Source organism: Chanos chanos, chromosome 8, assembly GCF_902362185.1.
Source record: "Chanos chanos chromosome 8, fChaCha1.1, whole genome shotgun sequence".
NCBI classification, from domain to species: Eukaryota; Metazoa; Chordata; class Actinopteri; order Gonorynchiformes; family Chanidae; genus Chanos; species Chanos chanos.
This window is the reverse complement of record NC_044502.1, coordinates 554,495-575,909: the sequence shown is the minus strand read 5'-3', so window position 1 is coordinate 575,909 and position 21,415 is coordinate 554,495. Positions and strand designations below refer to the sequence as shown.

At 42.5% G+C, this 21,415-nt stretch overlaps 4 protein-coding genes across 4 annotated transcripts; 3 read left to right on the top strand and 1 right to left on the bottom strand.

Moving 5' to 3' along the window:
- On the top strand, positions 1–2,678 carry ttc32 (tetratricopeptide repeat domain 32). Its single transcript, XM_030782274.1, has 3 exons — positions 1–160; positions 305–471; positions 1,615–2,678. Exons 1-3 carry the CDS (start codon positions 45–47, stop codon positions 1,740–1,742), a joined length of 411 nt encoding a protein of 136 aa, XP_030638134.1. The 5' UTR covers positions 1–44; the 3' UTR covers positions 1,743–2,678.
- A 2,553-nt stretch (positions 2,679–5,231) lies between these two features.
- Positions 5,232–6,527, top strand: LOC115818327 (uncharacterized). Its single transcript, XM_030781681.1, has 6 exons — positions 5,232–5,254; positions 5,339–5,397; positions 5,475–5,570; positions 5,657–5,781; positions 5,855–5,998; positions 6,360–6,527. Exons 1-6 carry the CDS (start codon positions 5,232–5,234, stop codon positions 6,525–6,527), a joined length of 615 nt encoding a protein of 204 aa, XP_030637541.1.
- Positions 6,528–6,550: 23 nt separating this feature from the next.
- Positions 6,551–11,369, top strand: LOC115818326 (zona pellucida sperm-binding protein 2-like). Its single transcript, XM_030781680.1, has 15 exons — positions 6,551–6,709; positions 7,128–7,224; positions 7,301–7,518; positions 7,610–7,763; positions 7,843–8,051; positions 8,145–8,262; positions 8,362–8,561; positions 8,716–8,830; positions 8,919–9,088; positions 9,179–9,297; positions 9,388–9,518; positions 10,074–10,263; positions 10,407–10,548; positions 10,620–10,722; positions 11,332–11,369. Exons 1-15 carry the CDS (start codon positions 6,575–6,577, stop codon positions 11,367–11,369), a joined length of 2,139 nt encoding a protein of 712 aa, XP_030637540.1. The 5' UTR covers positions 6,551–6,574.
- Positions 11,370–12,169: 800 nt separating this feature from the next.
- LOC115818325 (uncharacterized) lies at positions 12,170–17,990 on the bottom strand. The gene is made up of 18 exons (XM_030781678.1): positions 17,963–17,990; positions 17,585–17,709; positions 17,292–17,432; positions 16,104–16,181; positions 15,830–15,973; positions 15,653–15,749; positions 15,222–15,442; positions 14,998–15,148; positions 14,702–14,910; positions 14,492–14,609; positions 14,041–14,240; positions 13,413–13,595; positions 13,246–13,334; positions 13,047–13,180; positions 12,787–12,976; positions 12,557–12,698; positions 12,359–12,467; positions 12,170–12,249 (listed from the first exon to the last, which is right to left on the bottom strand). The coding sequence occupies exons 1-18, from the start codon at positions 17,988–17,990 to the stop codon at positions 12,170–12,172; spliced, it is 2,439 nt and encodes an 812-aa protein (XP_030637538.1).
- Between the last annotated feature and the right edge of the window lie 3,425 nt (positions 17,991–21,415).

Here is a 21,415-nt window from a genome sequence, read left to right as displayed (position 1 = left end):
TTTACCCCCTGTTTGCGGGAGCATAATTTACTAAATATTCAAAAATGGAGAGAGACAAATCATCTCTCTTAGAAGAAGCTCACGCAGAGTTCAACAACAAAAACTTCAAACAGGCAGAAGAATTATACACACAGTTCATCAAGTCATGCAACGAAACAAGGTAACTGGAAAAATGACCAGTTTACAGTTTTCAGTGCTTCACTGAAATAGAACTCATTGCTGACGTAGGTTTAACATCACTCACTCATTTGATCTGGTTTCGATTACCGTCTTACCAGCTAAGAATACATTTTGCTCTTTTCAGTAAATGTGACACAAACGACCTTGCTGTCGCCTTCAATAACCGTGGCCAGATCAAATATTTACGAGTGGACTTCTACGAGGCGATGGATGACTACACCTCTGCGATAAAAGTAAACAGCCAATTTGAAGTTCCGTTTTATAACAGAGGACTGATTCGCTACAGACTCGGTGAGTCAAACTGATCGATACTGTCACGTAGGAAATCTGCAAACTTTTGCAGGGTCCTGAGGTCAGCCAAGTCCAGATATCTCAGAGTCATGTCAGTGTTGTGTGTATACTGAGGTTTGTAGAATAATGTCAGTGTTGTGTGTATGTTGTGTGTGAAGCCCATTACTTCCAAAAACCCCTATGTAGACCAGGATCAAATTTGACTCTGTAAGACCTGTATTAACCTGTTTATATTGCCTGGATCCTACTTACTTGTATGGACTAAATTAGTGTGAACTTAACCTTCATGCAATCAATAGTCAAGAGTTAACTAAAGGAAGAGGTTGAGAGAGAAGTCTCTGTAACAGGTGGAGGAGTGTATCCATTTTGAAGGAGGACATAGATCAGTGTAATTCACAGATAAGGTTAAGGTTAAGGTATACTTTACTCTCCTGCAGGGAAACTTGTCTTGGGCTCCAAGCCACTGACACAACACACATGCATGCAAGTCCATATCTCATTCATTCAAACTCATGCAAAACCTGCTTAAATTTGCATGCTGAGTGTGAGACAGAAGTTCTTTAAAATACAGAAGCAGTGAAAAGTGGTGCAGTGGGTAGCACTGTCACCTCACAGCAAGAAGGCCTTGGGTTCGATTCCCGGCCAGGCGGGCAGGGTCCTTTCTGTGTGGAGTTTGCATGTTCTCCCTGTGTCTGTGTGGGTTTCCTCCGGGAGCTCCGGTTTCCTCCCACAGTCCAAAGACATGCAGGTCAAGTGAATTGGAGACACTAAAATTGCCCCTGTGTGTGAGTGTGTTTGTCTGTGTGTCTGCCCTGCGGTGGACTGGCGACCTGTCCAGGGTGTTTCCCCACCGTTCACCCTATGAGCGCTGGGATAGGCTCCAGCACCCCCCGCGATCCTAATCAGGATAAGCAGCTTAGATAATGAATGAGTATCAGAACCCAGTATTTCTGAACCCGGTCCACTCTGTTAAGGCATTAGGAGAGGAGAGGTGAGGTGTGTGGAAATGTGGTCTGATATGTTCACAATTTTCACAGATCACAGATTAACACAAACATTTGAAAATGCCAAAAAATATTCTGCATTAAACTATCGTCATCCGAGTCCTCACAGACAGTATTTTGTTTTCGTTGTTTTGTGCAGGTTTTTTTGAAGATGCAGAGAGTGACTTCCGAAAGGTGCTGGAACTGAACTCTAATTTTGAAGACGCCAGACAAAGCTTAGAGCAAACCAGACTTGACCGTGAAGAGAAACAAAGGAGAGGCTATTGAATGTCCTCAGGATCATTTCATTGATCTGCCAAGAAAGAGTGATCCACACACATGAGCTGAATTAGTGCTAATAGTATCTTAAAATCACCTTAGTAACAGTTTTTCAGCACGTGTTTTATATGAATTTTCCTCCACAGGTTTTTGAATAAGTGCTGGTTAGAGAATCATGTAGGTCACAAGCCAAAACACTGGTATTGCCAAGGCTGACACTGGACTGATTTAAAATGGATGCTCTGCACCTCTGTACCTCACATGGGCTTATGAAGGGTCACATGGGCTTATGAAGGGTCACATGGGCTTATGAAGGGTCCTGGTTCTATGCCTTTCTGCCTGCATCTCTCCCAACACTGCACTGAGACGACACAAACCTCCACAGACAGGCCTCAGAGACACTGAGACAACACAAACCTCCACAGACAGGCCTCAGAGACACTGAGACAGCATGACCAGCCTCCACAGACAGGCCTCAGAGACACTGAGACAACACAAACCTCCACAGACAGGCCTCAGAGACACTGAGACAAATTCACAGGTCATCCACAGACAGGCCTCAGAGACACTCAGACAAATTCACAGGTCATCCGTGTCTTCGCAAAAACACAGAGGGAGAGGATGCCGTGGTGGAAAAAACTATTAGAAGTTTCAAATTTAATGTTCAGCATCATCGTACATGCCCTCAACTTATAATTTATCAGTCAAATTCATAATTTAAAGACTTGAATTATTTAATGCTTACTGAGTCATAATTATCTGACAGGGAGACTTATGTCTTATGTCAAACATCTCATTGGAGTCGTTCATAAATATTAGTTAACATTTTTTTTCTCTTCAGATCCACATTTCTGCCTAATAAACCTTAAAAACTGGGTTTGAGGAAACATCTTTCTGCCTAATAAACCTTAAAAACTGGGTTTGAGGAAACATCTTTCTGCCTAATAAACCTTAAAAACTGGGTTTGAGGAAACGTGCATTTACGTTTTTCTCTCCGTTGAGAGGGATCCTACACCTTTTCCATTTCCAAATCCTGTGCCAAGCAGACCTGCGGGTCAGGCATCATGGGAATTTCTAATCGTTGCTCTATTTCTAACGCCTCTTTCATCTACAGCAAATTACTCATGTACAAAGTTGTCCTTTAAAAAGACTTGTAAGATTTTTGAACATTAATTTTGCAGATGAATATTCAAGAATAGTGTGGGAGTATTTAGGAGTATCTCTGGAATGTTTGGGAATAGCGCTGGATAATGGCAGATTTGGGATTGGGGACTCCTGCTGAAATAACATGGATTCAGTCACACTCTACATCTCCTTTGAGATCCGCAGTCTTTTTACCAAATGATCTCTGATTTTTTTTTTACCAAATGATCACAGTCTTTTTTACCAAATGATCACAGTCTTTTCACCAAATGATCTCTGATTTTTTTTTACTAAATGATCACAGTCTTTTCACCAAATGATCACAGTCTTTTTAACCAAGTGATCACTGCATCAGTGCAGCAAAGTGAAACCCAGGGTGGTCAGAGGAAGAGAAGGACAGGTCTAGAAACAGGGGACTTGTGAAAATGGATATGAATAATAACTGTGGTGTTAAATAAATGATAGTTAAACATAAATAAATCAAACACACATCTTCCCAGTGACCTCCTTCAGTTCCCAGATTTACACCAAATGTTTCATGTATTTGTGGATTTCTTTTGTCTAATTAAATGTGAAACCCACAGCTAATGACCGAAGTTAAATGTGCGGATAATAAAAGCTTGTTTGCTTTGCCAGTCCTTCAGGGCGCATGAGAAAACCCGTCAGTGGCTTCTGCTGTAGCTGCAGGATAATCTGCCGATCTCAGCCTTCTCTGCATTACGCTCAACTCCATCACCTAATGAGAGAGAGAGAGAGAGAGAGAGAGCGCGCGGGGGTGAACTCACGCGAAACGGCGTAAAGAACCCCATTACACAGCAAAATAGCACATCGTCTTCCGCAAATATTTGCTAATTTGAAATATGGTGAGTTTGATTCAGCTATCCATGTAAAAGGTGAGACTGATCAAAACTACAAAAACGTGTTGTTTGTTTTTAAGATGATGTGTTATTTATTTAATGTCTTTAAAATAAAAATAAAGAAGGCTTCATTTTCAGTCCAAATATCAGTGTCTGAGTTGGTGAACGTTCATCTTTATGTTTTGATTTGAGAGGGTCTGTTGGACAGTCTTGACTCTAATTAACTACCTAACTGAGAAATCCTGGTAGGCCTATATAGTTGCCTTTTTTGGCCGTTTGATGAGCGAATATATTATACGGAAAAGTAATGTAAGCCACTAACTGTTAACATATGCATTAATATATTACCTGAATCTCAGAAGGTGGAAATATCATGTCAGAAACGCACAAATTAAAAAAACAACAACTTCAGAGCCGTAAATTGTAAGGCTATTAGAGTACTAAAGTTTTCAAAAGACAAGACGAACAACGTATGAATAAAATACCATCACTTGCATGTTTGCACTAAACAACGTAGACGAATAACCGCTGATTACAGTTGACGGTTGAAACCAACCCAAATGTGGTTTACCTTACTCTTCGGTATTTTAAGCGATTAGCGACGGCAAGGAGAAATGACCATGGAATGTATAGTACAGCAGCCTAAAGGTCAATTAATATTTCAAAGTATGTCACCGTATTGTAAACGTATCTACCTTAAATCTCCGTTCACAAACATTTCCCTAGTAGACCAGCTTGCTGCAAGATAGCATTTACTTTGTTTCGACGTTCGACAGCCAATGTTCTCACACTGGCGATAAGTAGTATGCAGGTGTCGCACTATGTTCTGCGCTGTGGAGTACACGCGTGTCTCCGTGCATTCACATCAGTTAGGTGGCATAGGCTAGTGGTATTCCTACTCGCGTCCAGTCGGTTACCACGCGACCGTGCCATGTGAAACAGGTAACGAGTAACAGTTGTTAGCAGAAATGTATTGGAGTGAAAATATATTATTACAGATGTATGTAGTCGGGTACAAACTGAAAGTTGCCTTTGTTTTTAGAGTGCAAATCCGCCAATATACCGCTGAGGTACAATAACTGAGTACGTCATTACACATCACCCCTGGTGTCATCCAATAACCTGTTCAGTTACAGTAATCCCTTTTTACCCCGACAAATAACCAGTGCATATTTAGGACTGATTTTACCTGCATGTGGACACACCATTTAGGCCTAAAGGTTGGGCTTAACCCACATTCAAAGACCAACTATAAACCTACCAATGAATGCTCTTCTTGGTCTCAGGTTGCAGCTGATTTGTCCAGTTCAAGCCTGAAAATCCATTTAAATTGTGACACCTGTGTTCTGTGCCCTGTGCTTCATTTGCCCATAAATTTGCTGCAAAGGTGTTGCACCCAGTCTCCATTTGTGGGTTGGAGGGGAATTTGTGGCTTTTTGTGGTGGTTTAGGTTGATGTCAGCTGACCCCAAAACAGATAAATAATTTTGTAACCAAGTATGACGCCCCTGTTTGGAGTTTGGTGAGTGTGTGTTTTAGTGTTTTAATTATTCTCTGTAGGTTCTTGGATTTATAACACGCTCATTTGCTCTCCTGTGTCTGTCAGCCTTCCCTGGCTTTTAATGGTTACTGCTGTGGCATCTGCACAGAAGAATTTCAACCAAAGTAAGAGATTCCAAATTTGCTTCTTATGTGGCTGTTGTGAATTCCCTGCGATGTGGAAATCATATCTTTCTCTGCAGGAACTGGCTTGGCGACAGAGTGCCTTGGAAATGTTTTGAGGGTAACGCTGGATAAATCCTTAACTATAGGAAATCATCTTGAAATTGATGCTATGAGTAAGTAGGACAGACTGGGGGATTTGTGCCACATTTTTAACAAGAGAAGTGGCTGATCCATTTCCTCCATATGCCTACCTTTTTAGATGGTTCACAAATTGTCCCTCTAACTCCTGGGCTGGCAGCTAAATGTGGCTACAGCATGGAATCTGACCCCTGGGGCAACACTAAAGTTTATGCTTCTCTGCTTAACTGCTTTGCTGACAATCAGGTAAGTGATTGTGTTTAGTCTGAATTTATTTATTTATTTGACTGGTACCTGATGGTGTCCTTGCTCTTTGCAGGAGGATGGTGTCTTTGACCTTGGAATGCAATTTCGGATGTACGGAGACCACAAATCTGAGGAAGACAAGCGTGTGGTGACAAAGACCTGCAGATACAACCAGTGGGCACCTCGAGAGATTCTTTGTGACCGCAACTACATTGAGGTAAAAACTTTATGGCCGCACTGACGGACCTCACTCTGGCTATTTGTAATGTGAGCACTGCTGAGGTTTAAGACCCCCCATTATCCAAATTATTTGTTATATTTTTATTATCTATTGTTTTATTTTCATCTGCCTCTTTTTCTCTCTCTCTCTCCTCTTTTTTTTTTAACTGTGCGTTTTGATGTTCTTAGCTGTCTTACCCTGTCTTTCATGTGTGTGGAATGTGTGTGTTTTTGTTTGTTTTTGTTTTTTTTCTCCATGGACACAGCATGGGGGGAGGCCTGAACCAAATGTCCTACAATGTGGGACAATAAAGCGAATCTTGAATCTTAAGATTTCAAATCCTGTTTTATCTCTGAAGGTGTCTATATTCAGACTGACTCCTGACATTGAAAAAGTCCCTGGGCTGCCTGAGGGTCCTGACCATGGGGGAAAAATGGAAGATGACCAGTGGGCCAGTGCTGTTGACGAGGTTTGTAGGTCTATTCTCTGGCTCTGCCTGTTACTGTGTGAGTGGGATGTCACTTAAAATAAATCCTTTTTCAGGCTACTGGGTCTGAATACAACATCTGGAGAATGGTGTTCTTTACACCAAAGGAAAAAGCCATGCTGTTGGATGATGCTCTGAAAGCAGGCTATGGGATATCTGCTACTGCCACGCGACTGGTTCTGCGAAGCCCCTATAACACGCCTGAGACATACACTGAGAATGTGAGTTAACCAGTGTTCCACATCTGTTTGGACAGGAAAGACCCCAGAACTTTCCAGCTGTTTTGGTTGGGTTCATCTGTTGTTGTTGTGTTTTTTTTGTTTTTTTTTTTCTTCTGCCTGTCGGTCTCTACAAAATGTCATGTTTCATTAGTGTCAGACAGTCAGTGCTCACTGAAATTAAACTAAATTAAAATGACATGGTGTGATCTGCCTTGATAGATTCCAAAAGTATGTGATGCTGTTGCCAGTGTAATCAAGGGTGGGCATGCACTGGGAGCGTGAATGGAGAGGACCCGGAAATCGCTTTCTTTTGTGGATATACCCTTAATAAACTGAGAATTTCAGAAACATAACTTGTCATCTTTGGAAACCTTAGTAAAGGGGATTTGTTAGGATTGTTCTTTTTAAAATGCAATAGGTACATGGAGTGCCAATGGAAGTCTTCAGAGCAACAACCTACTTCAAGGGCAGTTGGTCCGTAGCTATGCTGGATACAGCTGCTGCTTGTCCCACTGGTCAGTGTCATTAATGATTCAATAATTCATACCTGTGTGTACAGCAGTCCTGTCTTACCATTTTGAGTTGTTGCAGGTGGACTTGTTTTTACGGATGAGCTGATTAGATGGTATATGCCTCAACACATTACCCCGCTGTCCTTGAATGTCCCGGAGATCCTGGAAGTGTACATGGGGATTGATGGCAAGCGACTTGATGCTGAAGGCATGGCCTCTAAAGGCTATGTGCTGTCTATGCAGGACTCCCAGATTCTCATGGAGATACCCATAGGGGGACCTGATGGGTACTACAAGGTTGGCTTCTGACAAATTGATGGATTTTAAAAGCTGACTGTTTTGACTCCACACCATTTTTCACTTTTTCTGGCACACTGTCTCCCTTCAGAGTCATGCCTTGGATTATCAGTACCACATCACATACACCATTGAACCAATGCTTGAAATGTTGTGGCGGGAAGGTGACTTGGATTTGACCAGATACAAAGTGCTCTTCCCCATCACCACTCCACCAATGCCTAGGCCACCTCATGTCATTGATCGTAAGTCACTTTGGAGTTTCCCTTGTCCTATGTTCAGTTATGTATCTTAGAATCTCCCCTCTCCGTATCCTAATTACAGAAACTGTACCTGAGCTTAGGATGTTTGATGTGCTGCTGGGTACATTCCTTTTCGACGTGGAGCTGGCAAACATCACCTTCAGTACTGGGGTCCTGACTGTAGCCGAAGCCAATGCCCAAGGCATCAGTGTGCAGGAGAACCGACTGTCTAATGGATCGAAAACCTTCACACTCCAAGTGCCCTTCTCTGATCCAGTTGTCTTGAAGCATGTATGTATGGAGGCGCTTGATTTGCATGATGTGCACATTTCTTTTCTCCCCTTTACCGCTTGCTCAACGATGGGTTTTAATTTTACAAAACAGAATCCAAGCCCTGAGGTCACAACCTACACACTTCCCCTCCTGTACGGTCTGATGGTCCTGCCAGAACAAACACCTTTCCCTCACCCCGCTCTCGTTGAGGCTACTGTTCAAGATATCGGTTAGTGTTTCCGTCCCTATTTTTTTTCGTAGCATGGGACAGTTTGTATGTAAAGCAATTTCTAACTACTCGTATCTTTTACCTTTTTGAAATTTTCAGTTCTGCCTACTGTGACTGGAATTTGTGATCAAGAGAGATTCTATGTCACAGTGGAATATGGCAATCGCGGGAGTAACTTTAAAACCTATGTGGGACAGAGGGAGCTATCTCCAGAGGTTGCTGAAGAGTATGGTTTCTATGAGAACAGCACACACATGACACTTGCTGTGTCTTATCTGGCTTCTGATGTGGTATTTGAAGTACGCTATGGTCTTCTTTTTGACTTGTTACCCTGAAGTTATTTTAATTGTAACATTGAACTAAATTGTCTGTCTGTTTCCTGGGGACTGGTTGTCATGCTTACTTCCCTTGCACAGCGTAAGAGTTTTGTTTTGTCTTGTTCTCTCCCTGTAGCTGGTCCAGCCTTCATCAGTGAGGGGCAGATTAGATTTGTATCTTTTTGATCCCAACAACAACTGGATCCTCAGAGACTTCTCTTTGGCTTGCCCGTTTCCTATGACGATGACTGGTACTTCTCTCTGCCAGTGGGCAATACCTTGAATATCCTACCCTCTGCTGTGTGATTTGACTTTGCCTAAATGTGTCTGTTCTCCTAGAGTGTCTCTCAAATGGGACAATGACTGCCCTTGCAGTGAAGGTTGAATCTGTCCCTCAGCTGGTTCCCAGTCAGCTGACTCTGAAGGATCCCTCCTGTAGACCCACTTTCAGCAATGATCGCTTTGCTTACTTCACTTTTGACCTGACCAGCTGTGGAACCACTAGAGCAGTAAGACTCAAGGCTGACATACCTTCAGATACTGGTCTCTGGTTGATTTTCATGGTGATTTAAACTGTATCACTGTATGCTTGACCCCAGTTCTTTGATGGTGTTGTGATGTACCAAAATGAGATCTCAGATGGTTCTGGACATGCTGTTAAACGTCCCGGTGCTCAGAAGGGTGTATCCAGGACCAGTCCTCTTGAACCAGAATACCGGTAGGTATTTTTGTGTGTGTGTGTGTGTGTGTGTGTGTGTGTGTGTGTGTGTGTACACTGTTGCATGACATCCTTTTTGGTTGCATTTAGGCTGACTGTTTCCTGTTACTACTTGCTCAATGACACCAAGACGATTGCTTTTGTCCCACGGCCCATGAGCAATGAACCAATAGCTGATGTAGGTTTTGGGGAACTGCAAGTCTGGATGAGGCTTGCCAAGGGTAGGTTCCAACTCTCATTTCCCTTTTGAAGTTTGCCAGACTCCTGACCCTGCCAGGTCTCTGAGGCCTATGCCCAAACCATTGATTTTATTTTCTAACCGTTAAGCATGTTTTGAAGCATGTTCAGAACATGCTTGCACCTGCATTTTCCTTTGCCTTGGTTGTCTTGCAACATATGCAAAAACATGAGAGGGTAAACTAGCTTCCTCACAAATCTTTTACAGGGAAGTATCGGCGTCTGAGAGAAATGTGTTCATGTTCACAAGTGAATAGGAACGTGCTGCTTGAGTCCAGCAGAAACATTTTTGTTGGGGGAAAATTAACCTTTACGTTAAATTGCAACACTTCAGTACCAGCTTCAAGTCATTTGTTACTACACAGTCTCATTTTGGCCGAACTCATCTGTATTTTGAGGTTTTGCTAGGACTGAACATCCTTATCATTTGTTCACTTTCTTTGGGCTGTCAAGTACAAAAATCTCTTTCAGATTTGAGGCTTTGTGTGATTGGTTCCTAACTAACGCATATGCTAAGCTGGCTTTGAACGTCTCCCCAGACATGTCTTATGATGTGTTCTATACGGAGCAAGAATTCCCTGTGGTGCAGCACTTGAGACGACCTCTATACTTTGAAGTGGAGCTTCGCCAGTCCATCGACCCTCGGATGGAGATTGTCCTGGAGAACTGTTGGGCAACTCTACATGAAGACAGAGCCTCCACCCCAAGATGGGACCTCATCGTAGATGGGTAATTCATTCAACAGAGGATTTGCAAAAAAAAAAAAAAAAAAATTCACTTGGCCTCTTACTTTAAAAATGCTTTGATCGTGAATGAATTTACTGTCCCTCTGAAGTAGTGTGTTGCTAAAATGGAACATGTTGTTTTAACAGCTGTGAGAATTCTGCTGACCAATATCTAACGGCTCTGGTCTCTGTGACGCCGGATACCAGAGTGCAGTATCCTACACACTACAAACGCTTTGAGGTCAAAATGTTTACTTTTGTCAGGGATGAGCGAGTCTTGACTGACCAGGTAATTCTGATTCCATAAACAGTGTAAGCAGGTTTTTATGCAACATCACTTACTTTTCTTCCTCCGCTTAGATTTTCGTCCACTGTGACGCTGTACTTTGTGATTCTGGTAAAGAGACCGCAGGTGTCTGCAGTAAACGGTGTGCTTCACAGCCTGGTAGAAACAGCATTAAAGGTATGGTTCAGCCACTTCTTCTTAATTAGTATTTTAAGAAAATTAGATAATTTATTTTTTTTTTTCCATTCTCCTCAGGTCGCAGAAGTGCAACACACACTGACTATGGTAGGAGGAAACAGATGTCCACAGGAAAGATTCTGCTTTTGAGGACTTGATTCATCCTTCTGAATAAAGTGTTCTGTGAAACGTCTATGGCAGCTGGTTTTCTGTGTTAGTACCGACACTTTCTGATTTAGTCTCTATATGAATCCTTTTTATCGTCACGATCACTGACTTTAGCCAATGACAGATTTACTTAATATTCAGTTTCATCAAACAGATGTGTATGGTGAAACCAAGTGAAAATTTGAGGAATGATTACAAAGATGTGATGTAAACCTGTGCCCCAACCCCATCAGCCTTTTCTGCACAGCGTAAATTGTAATAGCATATTTTCCAGAAAGTACAGTGATGCAGTGAGCCAGAACAAATCATTAAATGGAGGAAGCATTGAAAATCTGTATAAGGTTTGATGAGGTATTTAGTGCTCTAAAAAGGGCACTCTTTGAATGTCATGAATAAAGTCAAAACATGAGGACTACTCTCCCTCTGTCCCTAACATCCCAGCTCAGGGAGGACACAAGCACATGATTCCAGAGCAGTAATCAATATTATCCTGTGTCCTTTGGTTTTAACTGCACATCTTGTATACACAAAATGTGAAATCTTACATGTAAACTATATCCTTGTGTTTTGTCATAAGAGTGCCCTCAGAGATTTGTAGTTGTTTCTGATGCTGTTGCAAGTCCAGTGTTTAAATTTTCAAAAGAACAGTGACTTATTTTTATGATACTGATTTCCTCGATTTGGTCTGGGTTGACAGGAAGCATCTGTATTCTGGACGTCACTGAACTGATTGCATTTGGTGTTGGATTTTGTAAATAACCATAACTGAAGGTTTGAGAAGACCTTGATCAGCAGCAGCAACACTGGTGAGAACATGAGCAAATGAGCCACAAAGTTTTCAGCTCAATCCTAAGCACAGATGCAATGCCCGACACTGATCAGCACTAAGTACACCAAAAGAACAAAGGTATTGGAGATTACAAACTGTATGCCACAGTAAACACAAATACAGAAGTCATTATGCATCTAGGTTTCCTAAATGACTACATGATCATCACAGATCCTCCATGGTTTTTCCTTTATTGATGCTCTGAAGTGTGGTTGACACGTAATAAAGAGAAAATATTTAGGCTTTAGGTCATCTAATCCAAGCTGTGAGATGCAGTCAGTAGCTGTTGGATGAAAGCATGTACGATCTGAGTGGGTGTATGAGTTGTCTCACATGTCGAATGAGGAAATGTCACTCAAGAAAGCAGTTATGAAGTTAGTGACAGACCCACAAAGTAAATATTCAAAAAACAGACAATGAACAGAGGAAACAGAGACTCTTTATTGTTAATCAGCTGCCCATTAGAATGATTGGTCCAGAAGACACATGCTGCTCACTGACCAGCTCACTGGAGTCCATCTTTCTACGAACTGAGGAAAGGAGAGTGTTTAAAAAAAAAAGGGGGGGGGGTGAGCATTACTGTAGACAAAATGAAATACACAACCATTGAAATATAGAGAAACTGAGTGGAGGCATCACCTCTTTTGTGATCACTGCTGCCCATTTGCTGATGATCAACACATTGACTGCTGCACAGTGCATCAGGGCTTTCAGAATCACAAATGGCCACGTCACAGTGAGCAAATATCTGTTATGGGAACATACGAGTTGAGCCATCCTGTCCACGATATCCTTAACACACACGCATTCAAAATTCTAATAGGGGTGTACATTTACCGGGTCATTCAAAGAGCCCTCCTTGACATCAAAGGAAAATGTCTTGATCTCAAATCTTTTGTGGTGAGTGGGTAACTGGACTCTGGCGTCAGCCACTACAGGATGGATGACTGCATGATCAGGGTCTTTAAGATTCTCACAGCTGTAGGAGAGAGTGAGGGCAGTAAACAGTTTTTCGTACAGATACAGGTACAGACACACAAGAAACAAAAAAAGTCCGGGACTGTTACCCGTCAGCGATGAGATTCCATCTGGGTTTGGAAGTTCTGTCGTCATTGCCCGTTGCCCAACAGTCCTTCAGGACTATGGCCACCCTGGGGTCAGCAGACTGCATCAGTTCAACCTCAAAGAACAAAGGCTGACTCCGAAACCTCAACACCGGGTAGTCCTCATCGGAGTAAAACTGGCTGAAGGTTCCATCTGGAAGTGAAACGAGTGATTAAAAGATTATCTAGCCATGCTTACGTGCACCAAATCATCTCACCCCCACCTTGAGAAAGCCTCATTCTGGCAAGCAGCTCCCCCTTGCCTGCGTCGGCATGTGGCTCAGTAACGTGTGGCCCGGTGTGAAATGCCAAGGTCTGTGTGGTGCTCACGGCATAGTGACAGGAGATGGCCAACCTAATTGCATTTGAAACAGCCAATCAGCTGATTGTTGAGGGTAACAGCATTATTGGAAGGGAGGAGCTTACCAGTGTTCCTCAGGAGTTTGAGTCTGCTTGTTTATTCCACTCTCCCAGTTCACTTCATTTTCATACACCATGATGTTATCATAGAACTGGGAAATGTCAAATGTTAGTTATTTTTCCCCTGTATTTAGACATACACCAGCATTATTATCCTATTAACCGTATACCTTTCGAGAGGTTCCACAGCTGCTGACACTGAAGACAAAGTAAACAAAGTGATCATCTGTGTAAGAAGGTTTACAAGAGTCGTCCCTCAGCGTAAGTGCCTCAGGATTTAGAATTGGTGCAGAACTAAGCCGTGGGACCCAGGCGGTCACCGTTCCATTGGGAAAACAATCTGGAGGAAAATGCTTGTTCGAATCAGATAGGGCAGGGTGGAACATTTGAGAAAGAAAATCTTTCATACAAACCAGCCATCGTTGCATGGAAGATACAGGCCAAAGAATAACCGGATATATTCCGGCTACTGAATGGATCGTGTATCGTAAGGTCGAGTCTGGATCCCATGTTAGATGCCTTAACGGACTGAAAGGAAGGAAGGACACTTTAGAGCAAATCTGAAAGGCCTCAGAGCACGACAACCGTTTTACGGACTGAATCAGTCCTACTTTTATGAATACAAGTCATGTCATTGTTTGGTGCAATTTAAGCGAGTTAACTAGCTGTGCAAGTATCATCCCCTCAAGAGTTGTACCTTGGACGTTCAATTTGTTGCATTCAGTATTGTACTTGATAATTTTCTGCTCATCAAATACACCGTTCTTCCCCCCCACCTGGCTAATCACACCAGCGTACCTCAAAGACCACATCTGGAGACATGGCTGGTATGATGAGGGTGAAGTGAGTGCCATTTTCATGGTAACTGTATTGTTCAGCCAGCTCAGGGGTCAATATCCTTTTACCGACTATGGTCTCAAAGTTAGGACCTTTACTTCCATACTTCAAAGCAATATAATAGTTCCTTTGGTCACAGGTCCCAGACACTGTGGGTAGAACTGCAAGATGACAGCAGTGATTAGAATCAAATCACAGGGATGGCAGGAAAGCCCTACTCCAGTAGAACAGTGTACGCAACATCTTGCTCCTAGCCTGTACATACAGACCATGTAGTACCTTTGTTTAGCAGAAAAATATACTTCATTGTGGTAGAAGCAAAAGTCTGTCTCCACACTGAAACTCTGTAGAAAAAGAATTGCCTACCACTATTTTTGCCCAGCAGTTAAAGATGCATGGCTCTCTGACTCACCAACATCCTTTAGAGCAGCCTGTACCACTGCCGGGTGTGAGAAGGCCTGCTTCTCTGGGAGGATGAGTAAACCAAAAATAACAGACAGTGTGTAGACTGTGACCTCTGGACTGGTACTCTATAACAGACACATCACAGATTTGTTGGTAGCTGGAAACTAAGAACCAAACGTCCAAAGACTAGTATCAAGATCTAAATTCACATGCATACACTTTTTTTTACAACAGGATCAGAGAAGGGCACTTGGAGTATGAAGATCTTGGAGCCATTTTGTAATCTGTTCTCATGGATGTTGAATCCCCTGGCATTCGCCTCAGCTGCAGCCAACACTTCCGTGTCAAAACGGATGTTCAGCAGCTCCACATCAGGAAGAAAGTTTCCCAGCATCACATCAAACACCCTCTGCTCTGCAACTGTGTCTATGTCAGAAAAAGCCAGAGGAAACGATGAAAGCTTTGTACAAGCACAAGTAATTTTAGTCCTTACCTTCAAAAAGATACACTCACTGTCAACGACATAGGGCGCTGTGATCATCAAAGGGGTTTTCATGGGGAAGAAAACCTTGTATCTGGTCTGATCAGTCCCCTCCATCCACAGAAGCTCAAGCCAGGGTTCAATAGTATAGCAGATGTGATACTGGTCTTGTAGGACATGACTCTAATGTAGAAGGCAGCCACATTTAGTTCCAGAGCGCTCAAGCAAAACATAATTTGGCTTGATGAGAACCAACCTTGTAATATCCACCAGGAGCTCCTACTAGAATCTCAACAATGATGTGGAGGTCTGTGATAGACACAGAGTATTTTGTAGTGGCCAGTTCAGATGTGTCAAGCCTCACGCCATCTATCTCCAGATACAACTCAAGGATTTCAAAGTCTTCAGAACTGACCAACGGAGATACTTGTCGAGGGAAGCGCCAAATAATCATATCCCCGGAGAAATCTACTCCACCTGTGTGGAGAAATAAATATGAATGAAAGTCCAAAGAAAACAAAATAGGAAAGCAAAGAATCACAAATAAATATCCAAAACAAAAGACAAGAGCAATGTGGAATAGTGTGCCTTGAATCATGAAGTCTGAAGCAAAGAAATGACTCATATCATTGGCTGTATCTCAGTTCGTGTCCAAAAGAGCAAAAAACTAACTGACGCAACACTCACCAGTGGGACAAGCAGCAGCCACATCCACTGCAGTCATCATCCATCTGTCTCTGTATAGGGTCACGGTTTTAAACACTTCCATGGGAATCCCAGCTACCTATTATGCATGGACATGTTACAATTGTGTCGAAAAAAAGAAAACCCTGTAGAGCTATGATTGGGAGTTGGGGCTCATACATCTTGTGAGTATGTTTCTGCCATGTTGTATGGACTCCTCATCACCAGCCGTGTGGAAGAGGTTTGGACGCCATAGCCCATTGCTTGGAGCTCCTTAGGTTGGAAGGACTTCTCCTCTGGAGTGAAGACAATTATCTTCCAGAGCTTGAAACTAGTTGGGACATGCTGTTTTGGGCAGCAAAAGAGGAATGTTTCTCGTAATTATACAATATCTTGACAGGGGAGTGGATTTTCCTGTATTTACTCCGAGAGCTTGATATGCAGTATTTACCACAGTAAGCTGAGTGTCAAAGGCTTCCATCTTATCCTGAGTTTGAATACTATGGTCTGGAAGTAGATTTCTGACAGACACCTAAAGGAGAGAAATAAAGACCTCACAGCACACAAAGATGCACCATCAACCAACCTTACCAGGGGAGGGGTTCCAGAAAGCAAGTTTAGTGAAAACTCATAGTAAACCTCCTAATAGAGGAGCCCCATGGCTTCATTCTTCTAGCAAAACAAAGCCCTAGGGCTCTTCTAATAGGAGGTTTACTACTTGATCGGAGTTAAAAACTAAAGTTTTCACTAAACTTGCTTTCTGGAACACCCCCCAGGACATGCCAAAGACAGCATAATATTACATTTGCCTATCAGATGTGAGTTACCACCTGGCTTTAGATAACTTAGGGTGACCATATTTTGGTTTTCAAAAGAGGGCCGGGGGAGGGTGGGGACACGATGCATTCCCCTCCTAACTTACGGGGAAATTTAAGTGTGTATCACTTTTGGTTCCCGTCATTGCACATGTAAGGCTGATGCTTGACATTACAATGTGAAACTGCATCTGTACTTATCTGCCACAATACATGGCAGGCCAGCCTTTCATAAGGCAAATAACTGCTAGTATAATAACAGTGGTCAGATGACCTTATTTCTTTCCATTCAAGTTTGTGTGGCGTTACAGCTTTAAGGTCTGTTGGCTGTTGCTGCGGTGTTAATGGTAATGAATGAGATGCAGTTTAACCAGGGTTTATGGCGTGATGGTCCATTAGTGCGAGATGGTGAGATGTAAAGAAGGTCAAAGCAATGCAAATGCACTCACAACAAACGCCGACTGTGGAAAGCAAAAGCCAAATCCCGGCCAGACACGTTTTTTAGGTCCAAAAGAGAGAACATATGGTCACCCTAGATAACTACATGAAATGTGTATGAGATCTGCTCAAACTCTGTGCATGGACTGAGCTCAGGTGGACAGCTCAAGTCCTCTGCGTGTGTGTTTTTTATCAATCATCCACCACACTATCATACATCTCTGAATGAGCACACACCTGAGGTTAGAAGGGAAACAGATCTTCCCTTAATTATCTTCTCATTAATTATCTTACCCAAAAGGCAGAAAGCATGACTCTGGGACTGAAAGACCAGAGATGAGAAGCTCTACGTGAGAGGAGAGAGGCATGTGTTCAGTTTTTCTACTTGCCTCCATAAAGTTCGCGGCACACACGACCTCACGAGAAACCCAAGTATGACTGCACGATTTGGATGCGGTAAAGGCAGTCTGTGGCGACGCAGGGAGTCCATGTACTGTGAACTGCACCGTGGCCAGAAACTGTTCATCGTTCTGAAAACGTATATTAACACGAGCGCTTTAACATAGCCTTATCAACAGAAAAAATGCTGAAGTATCCTTCGCCCCCACCGATCAATAGATACTTGCTGGAAGGCAGCATTCCGCTCACAGAAACCTGGAATTCGATTGATTTATTCTTTTACCATGTTATGGGTAAAGCAACTCTGTAAGGACGCAAGGAGTTTTGGATAACCCCGGGGATCCGTCTGCATGCTATAGCCACACTGCGCTGCCAGAGCCGGTGTGAGCTGAACCAACTCGGTGCCATCTGAAACATTTAGGGAGGGGACGAACATGTGATTACATGCCATTTGCAGGACGGTGGCAAGAACTGCAGTTCTACTCACTGACAAAGTCAACCACTAAATGATTCCAAGTGGTCCCATATGTGCCCAGACTAAACTGCATCGTGTTTCCGAAGCACTCAGCACGCACTCCATCTGTTGAAAAGTACTGAGTCGTTATCCGAAGTTGCACCATACAAGACATTCTGAAAGAACAGGCTACACGTCACCGCTTACCTTCGCCAGGTACCTTTTGCTCGTACATCCCCAAAGCCACGTTGAAAAGAAATAAGATCCTGCATGGCGTTTTTTGTACATAATTAAGTTACTTTTTTTATGACACGACAGAAACACTGACCAATGTGAGGACTGACTGTTAATAATACCTAAATAAGATCCTGCATGGCGTTTTTTGTACATAATTAAGTTACTTTTTTTATGACACGACAGAAACACTGACCAATGTGAGGACTGACTGTTAATAATACCTAAATAAGATCCTGCATGGCGTTTTTTGTACATAATTAAGTTACTTTTTTTATGACACGACAGAAACACTGACCAATGTGAGGACTGACTGTTAATAATACCTTAAGCCAAAAAAGCGCCCCATTATGCGACAACAGCTCCTGACCGTCTTCGGCGGACCCTCGGTCATTTCAGAAACCATTTAGCGTCTGAAAACCGGGCAGGCTGCGTTATGTGCAGTACTTAACGATTTTCTATTGACGTTTTTTTAACGCGCAACACTTTGGCACAGGTGATCTATGTTATAGGGTAATGACCCGATTTTGAGATGTGCTAATGGCACCCGAAAGACTGCAAAAGTGTAATCTCTCTGCACACACTCTAAGATTCAAACAAGTACATGCTTGCTGCTTTAAAAAAATTTGATACGAACTATTTTTCCACCTAGATGGATTAGACATGCTTAACTCACCAGCAAATCTTTCAAACTAACATTTGAGTGGCACCGAGAATGTCCGCGTCTAATGACGCGTCGCGATATGATATACAAGTGAGTTATTTTAGAGTTTATGCAGTTATTTCTCTTGTCTCCTTTTTTCGTGGCCATATACAATGAGATTGCGCTGAAAAACCTGAGCCGCGGGAAGAGCGGCGACATGTCTCCAGTATCCACCCCCTAAACCCTCTTCGTCAGCGAATATACCCTCCCTCCGATTCCGTCAAATCACACAACTACAGAGAGACACAGGTGCTGCAGCACTACGCGTACTGGGGTTTCTCACCGAGCAGCGAAGGATGAAAATGGCAAAGCAGCTACTTTTCGAGGAAGCACTTTTATGTCTTTCTTTAAAGGTACTGTTGCTCGGGCATTCATTTAAATAAAAATGCTGCTTTTGTTAAAAGAAGAGAAAGATTTAAAAAAACTTCTCTCGCTTGCCGTGTATCTCTGATCCCGACTCTGCCAAATATTAGGCGATTGTATTAGAGATGAATGGCACTTTACATTTTCTCTCTGATCAACTTCAAGTGTTGGTTACTTTTCGTGTCTTCTTTGGTTCAACCCTAACGCCGAAATGTACATGGTCTGACTTGCTTATTTTTGGTCTAAAAGCGCCGGACAAACGCGGCAGAAATAGTGTCACGTTTTGTTTTTCATGGCATTAACCCCAATACTGCCTGAAGTGGCTAATGATTAATTTATTTGTCAGAGCTAATTACGCAGAGAGATCATATTCATGCTTTGCGTCCAGGTATTGTTTCACTGTATTGTCTTTACCGGTCACTTCCCGCGTGCGGTCGTCTCTGTGATGAGTCGTAGATGAGGTCACTGCAGTTGTGTTGTGTTCCGTGACCTGAATGTGATGACATTTTATTGTATGGCTAAAACTGTGTTTTAGTTGGCTGTACCGCGAAAACAAGGCTACTTTGGTCAGATGTAATACTGTCGAAAGTATTCCTTTCTCGATAAAGCTGAGCGAAGATAATGAGAGTTTGAAAGGAGGGTATACGACGCAAACACTTCTGCTCTCTCACGTGCTCTCTTATTGTCATTACTTTTTTTCTGTGCTGGAGAAACTGTGGCAACGGGCCCATATGGACAATAGACCAAACAACAATTTTGGTGCTCACCCACCGACTCATCAGTTTTGATCAAACATTTCTTATCTCTCCGGGCAATTTCTAAAAAAAAAAAAACTATAAAATGTCTATGCACATCCAGGCTGTGCAATGGGCTGGATGACAAGGTATATTTTTTTAAATTAAAAATACATTTTCTGCAGTGATGGATTGACTCAGAACCTTTTTCACAGAAACATTTACACTTCTGACCTTGTTGAAACAGATGCTGGTTTAGAGACACCATAGCTTTTGCCTCATATGTTTTTACTCAAATGAAAAAAGCTTTTGCCTCTCTATCAAAATATGTAGGGTTGAAGAAGTTGTCACAGATAAGGTAGCCTGTCTCTAAAAACTGAATTTGCAGAAATGTGCACTGTTGGAAAACATCAGCTCCTGGTCCTATAGACAAACTGTAATGTTTTTGTCCTGTTTTGCCCATATTGAATTTGCTGAAAGTACATTCCTGATCAGTCAGTTGAAGGCAGTGCAAGAAATTTAATGTTGATATTTAATTTTCCAGCACTTACAAAAATTGGAGACCAAAAAAAAGGGGACAAAATGTTCTGAGAAGTTGACATCGCACACATGTGTATTTAAAAGTCTTGGTGTTTGCTCAGATCAGCGTATACAGAGACACAAAGGATTACCCTGCTCTACACATGGGCTCAAACCTTCAAAAAGAGGTCAGTTGAGAGGTGTGTTTGTCTATTTAGGCAGCACTGCTGTGTGGTGTCAGATTCTTCTTTAGTGTTTTATGGAGTGGGAGAACAGAGCAGCATCTTTGGCAGTTTGCACATACACAATCTTTCAGATCTTTCCTTTAGGCTGCACCTTTGGACGCCCTTCCACTTCAGACCACATGATCATGTGGCAGCTGTAAGACACGTCTGCAGCCAAGTGTCTTGTTCCTGGCAAAGAGAACAAGGCCTTTGTCTTTGAAGCAGTGTGACTTGCTGGAACTTTGGAGTCCATGTCTCTCAATTAGACACTTAGCACCAGTATAGACAAACATCTTCTTTAATATTAAAGATTTGCATCCTAATCCACAGGAATGGGGTTCTTTTTGACTTGGCATCCTTCCGATGCCAGACATTGCCGCCACGTAAACATTATTATGTTTTGCCATAACACACACTTATGGTTTCATACTCATGTTCAGCTGAGGTTCCAGTGAAAATGTCTCATTGTGTATTGCCTTCAATAGTGCTCTTTCTCCGGTCATCTGTCCAGAGAGTCTGTTATGGAGAGTATGGAGGTCAGTTAAGTTTCACACATTGAACAGTGAATTTGTCCTCTGCATTTAACCCATCCAACACACACAGGAGGTAATGTTGGTATGGAGAGTCTGTTGGTATGGAGGTAATGTTGGTATGGAGAGTCTGTTGGTATGGAGGTACTGTTGGTATGGAGAGTCTAATGGTGTGGAGGTAATGTTGATATGGAGAGTCTGTTGGTATGGAGGTACTGTTGGTATGGAGGTACTGTTGGTATGGAGGTACTGTTGGTATGGAGAGTCTGTTGGTATGGAGAGTCTGTTGGTATGGAGGTAATGTTGGTATGGAGAGTCTGTTGGTATGGAGGTACTGTTGGTATGGAGGTAAT

Excerpts from the sequence above, each read along its gene's own strand:
- ttc32 (XM_030782274.1), top strand. The coding sequence starts at position 45 with ATGGAGAGAGACAAATCATCTCTCTTAGAAGAAGCTCACGCAGAGTTC. Across the intron at positions 161-304 it reads AAGTCATGCAACGAAACAAG|TAAATGTGACACAAACGACC; the intron begins GTAACTGGAAAA and ends TGCTCTTTTCAG. Across the intron at positions 472-1,614 it reads ACTGATTCGCTACAGACTCG|GTTTTTTTGAAGATGCAGAG; the intron begins GTGAGTCAAACT and ends TGTTTTGTGCAG.
- LOC115818326 (XM_030781680.1), top strand. The coding sequence starts at position 6,575 with ATGGTGTTCTTTACACCAAAGGAAAAAGCCATGCTGTTGGATGATGCT. Across the intron at positions 6,710-7,127 it reads CTGAGACATACACTGAGAAT|GTACATGGAGTGCCAATGGA; the intron begins GTGAGTTAACCA and ends AAAATGCAATAG. Across the intron at positions 8,052-8,144 it reads ATCCAGTTGTCTTGAAGCAT|AATCCAAGCCCTGAGGTCAC; the intron begins GTATGTATGGAG and ends TTTACAAAACAG.
- LOC115818325 (XM_030781678.1), bottom strand. The coding sequence starts at position 17,990 with ATGTACGAGCAAAAGGTACCTGGCGAAG. Across the intron at positions 14,610-14,701 it reads ATCCTGTTGTAAAAAAAAGT|AGTACCAGTCCAGAGGTCAC; the intron begins GTATGCATGTGA and ends TGTCTGTTATAG. Across the intron at positions 12,468-12,556 it reads AGGGCTCTTTGAATGACCCG|ATATTTGCTCACTGTGACGT; the intron begins GTAAATGTACAC and ends TTCCCATAACAG.
- LOC115818327 (XM_030781681.1), top strand. The coding sequence starts at position 5,232 with ATGACGCCCCTGTTTGGAGTTTG. Across the intron at positions 5,782-5,854 it reads ACTGCTTTGCTGACAATCAG|GAGGATGGTGTCTTTGACCT; the intron begins GTAAGTGATTGT and ends TGCTCTTTGCAG. Across the intron at positions 5,999-6,359 it reads GTGACCGCAACTACATTGAG|GTGTCTATATTCAGACTGAC; the intron begins GTAAAAACTTTA and ends TTATCTCTGAAG.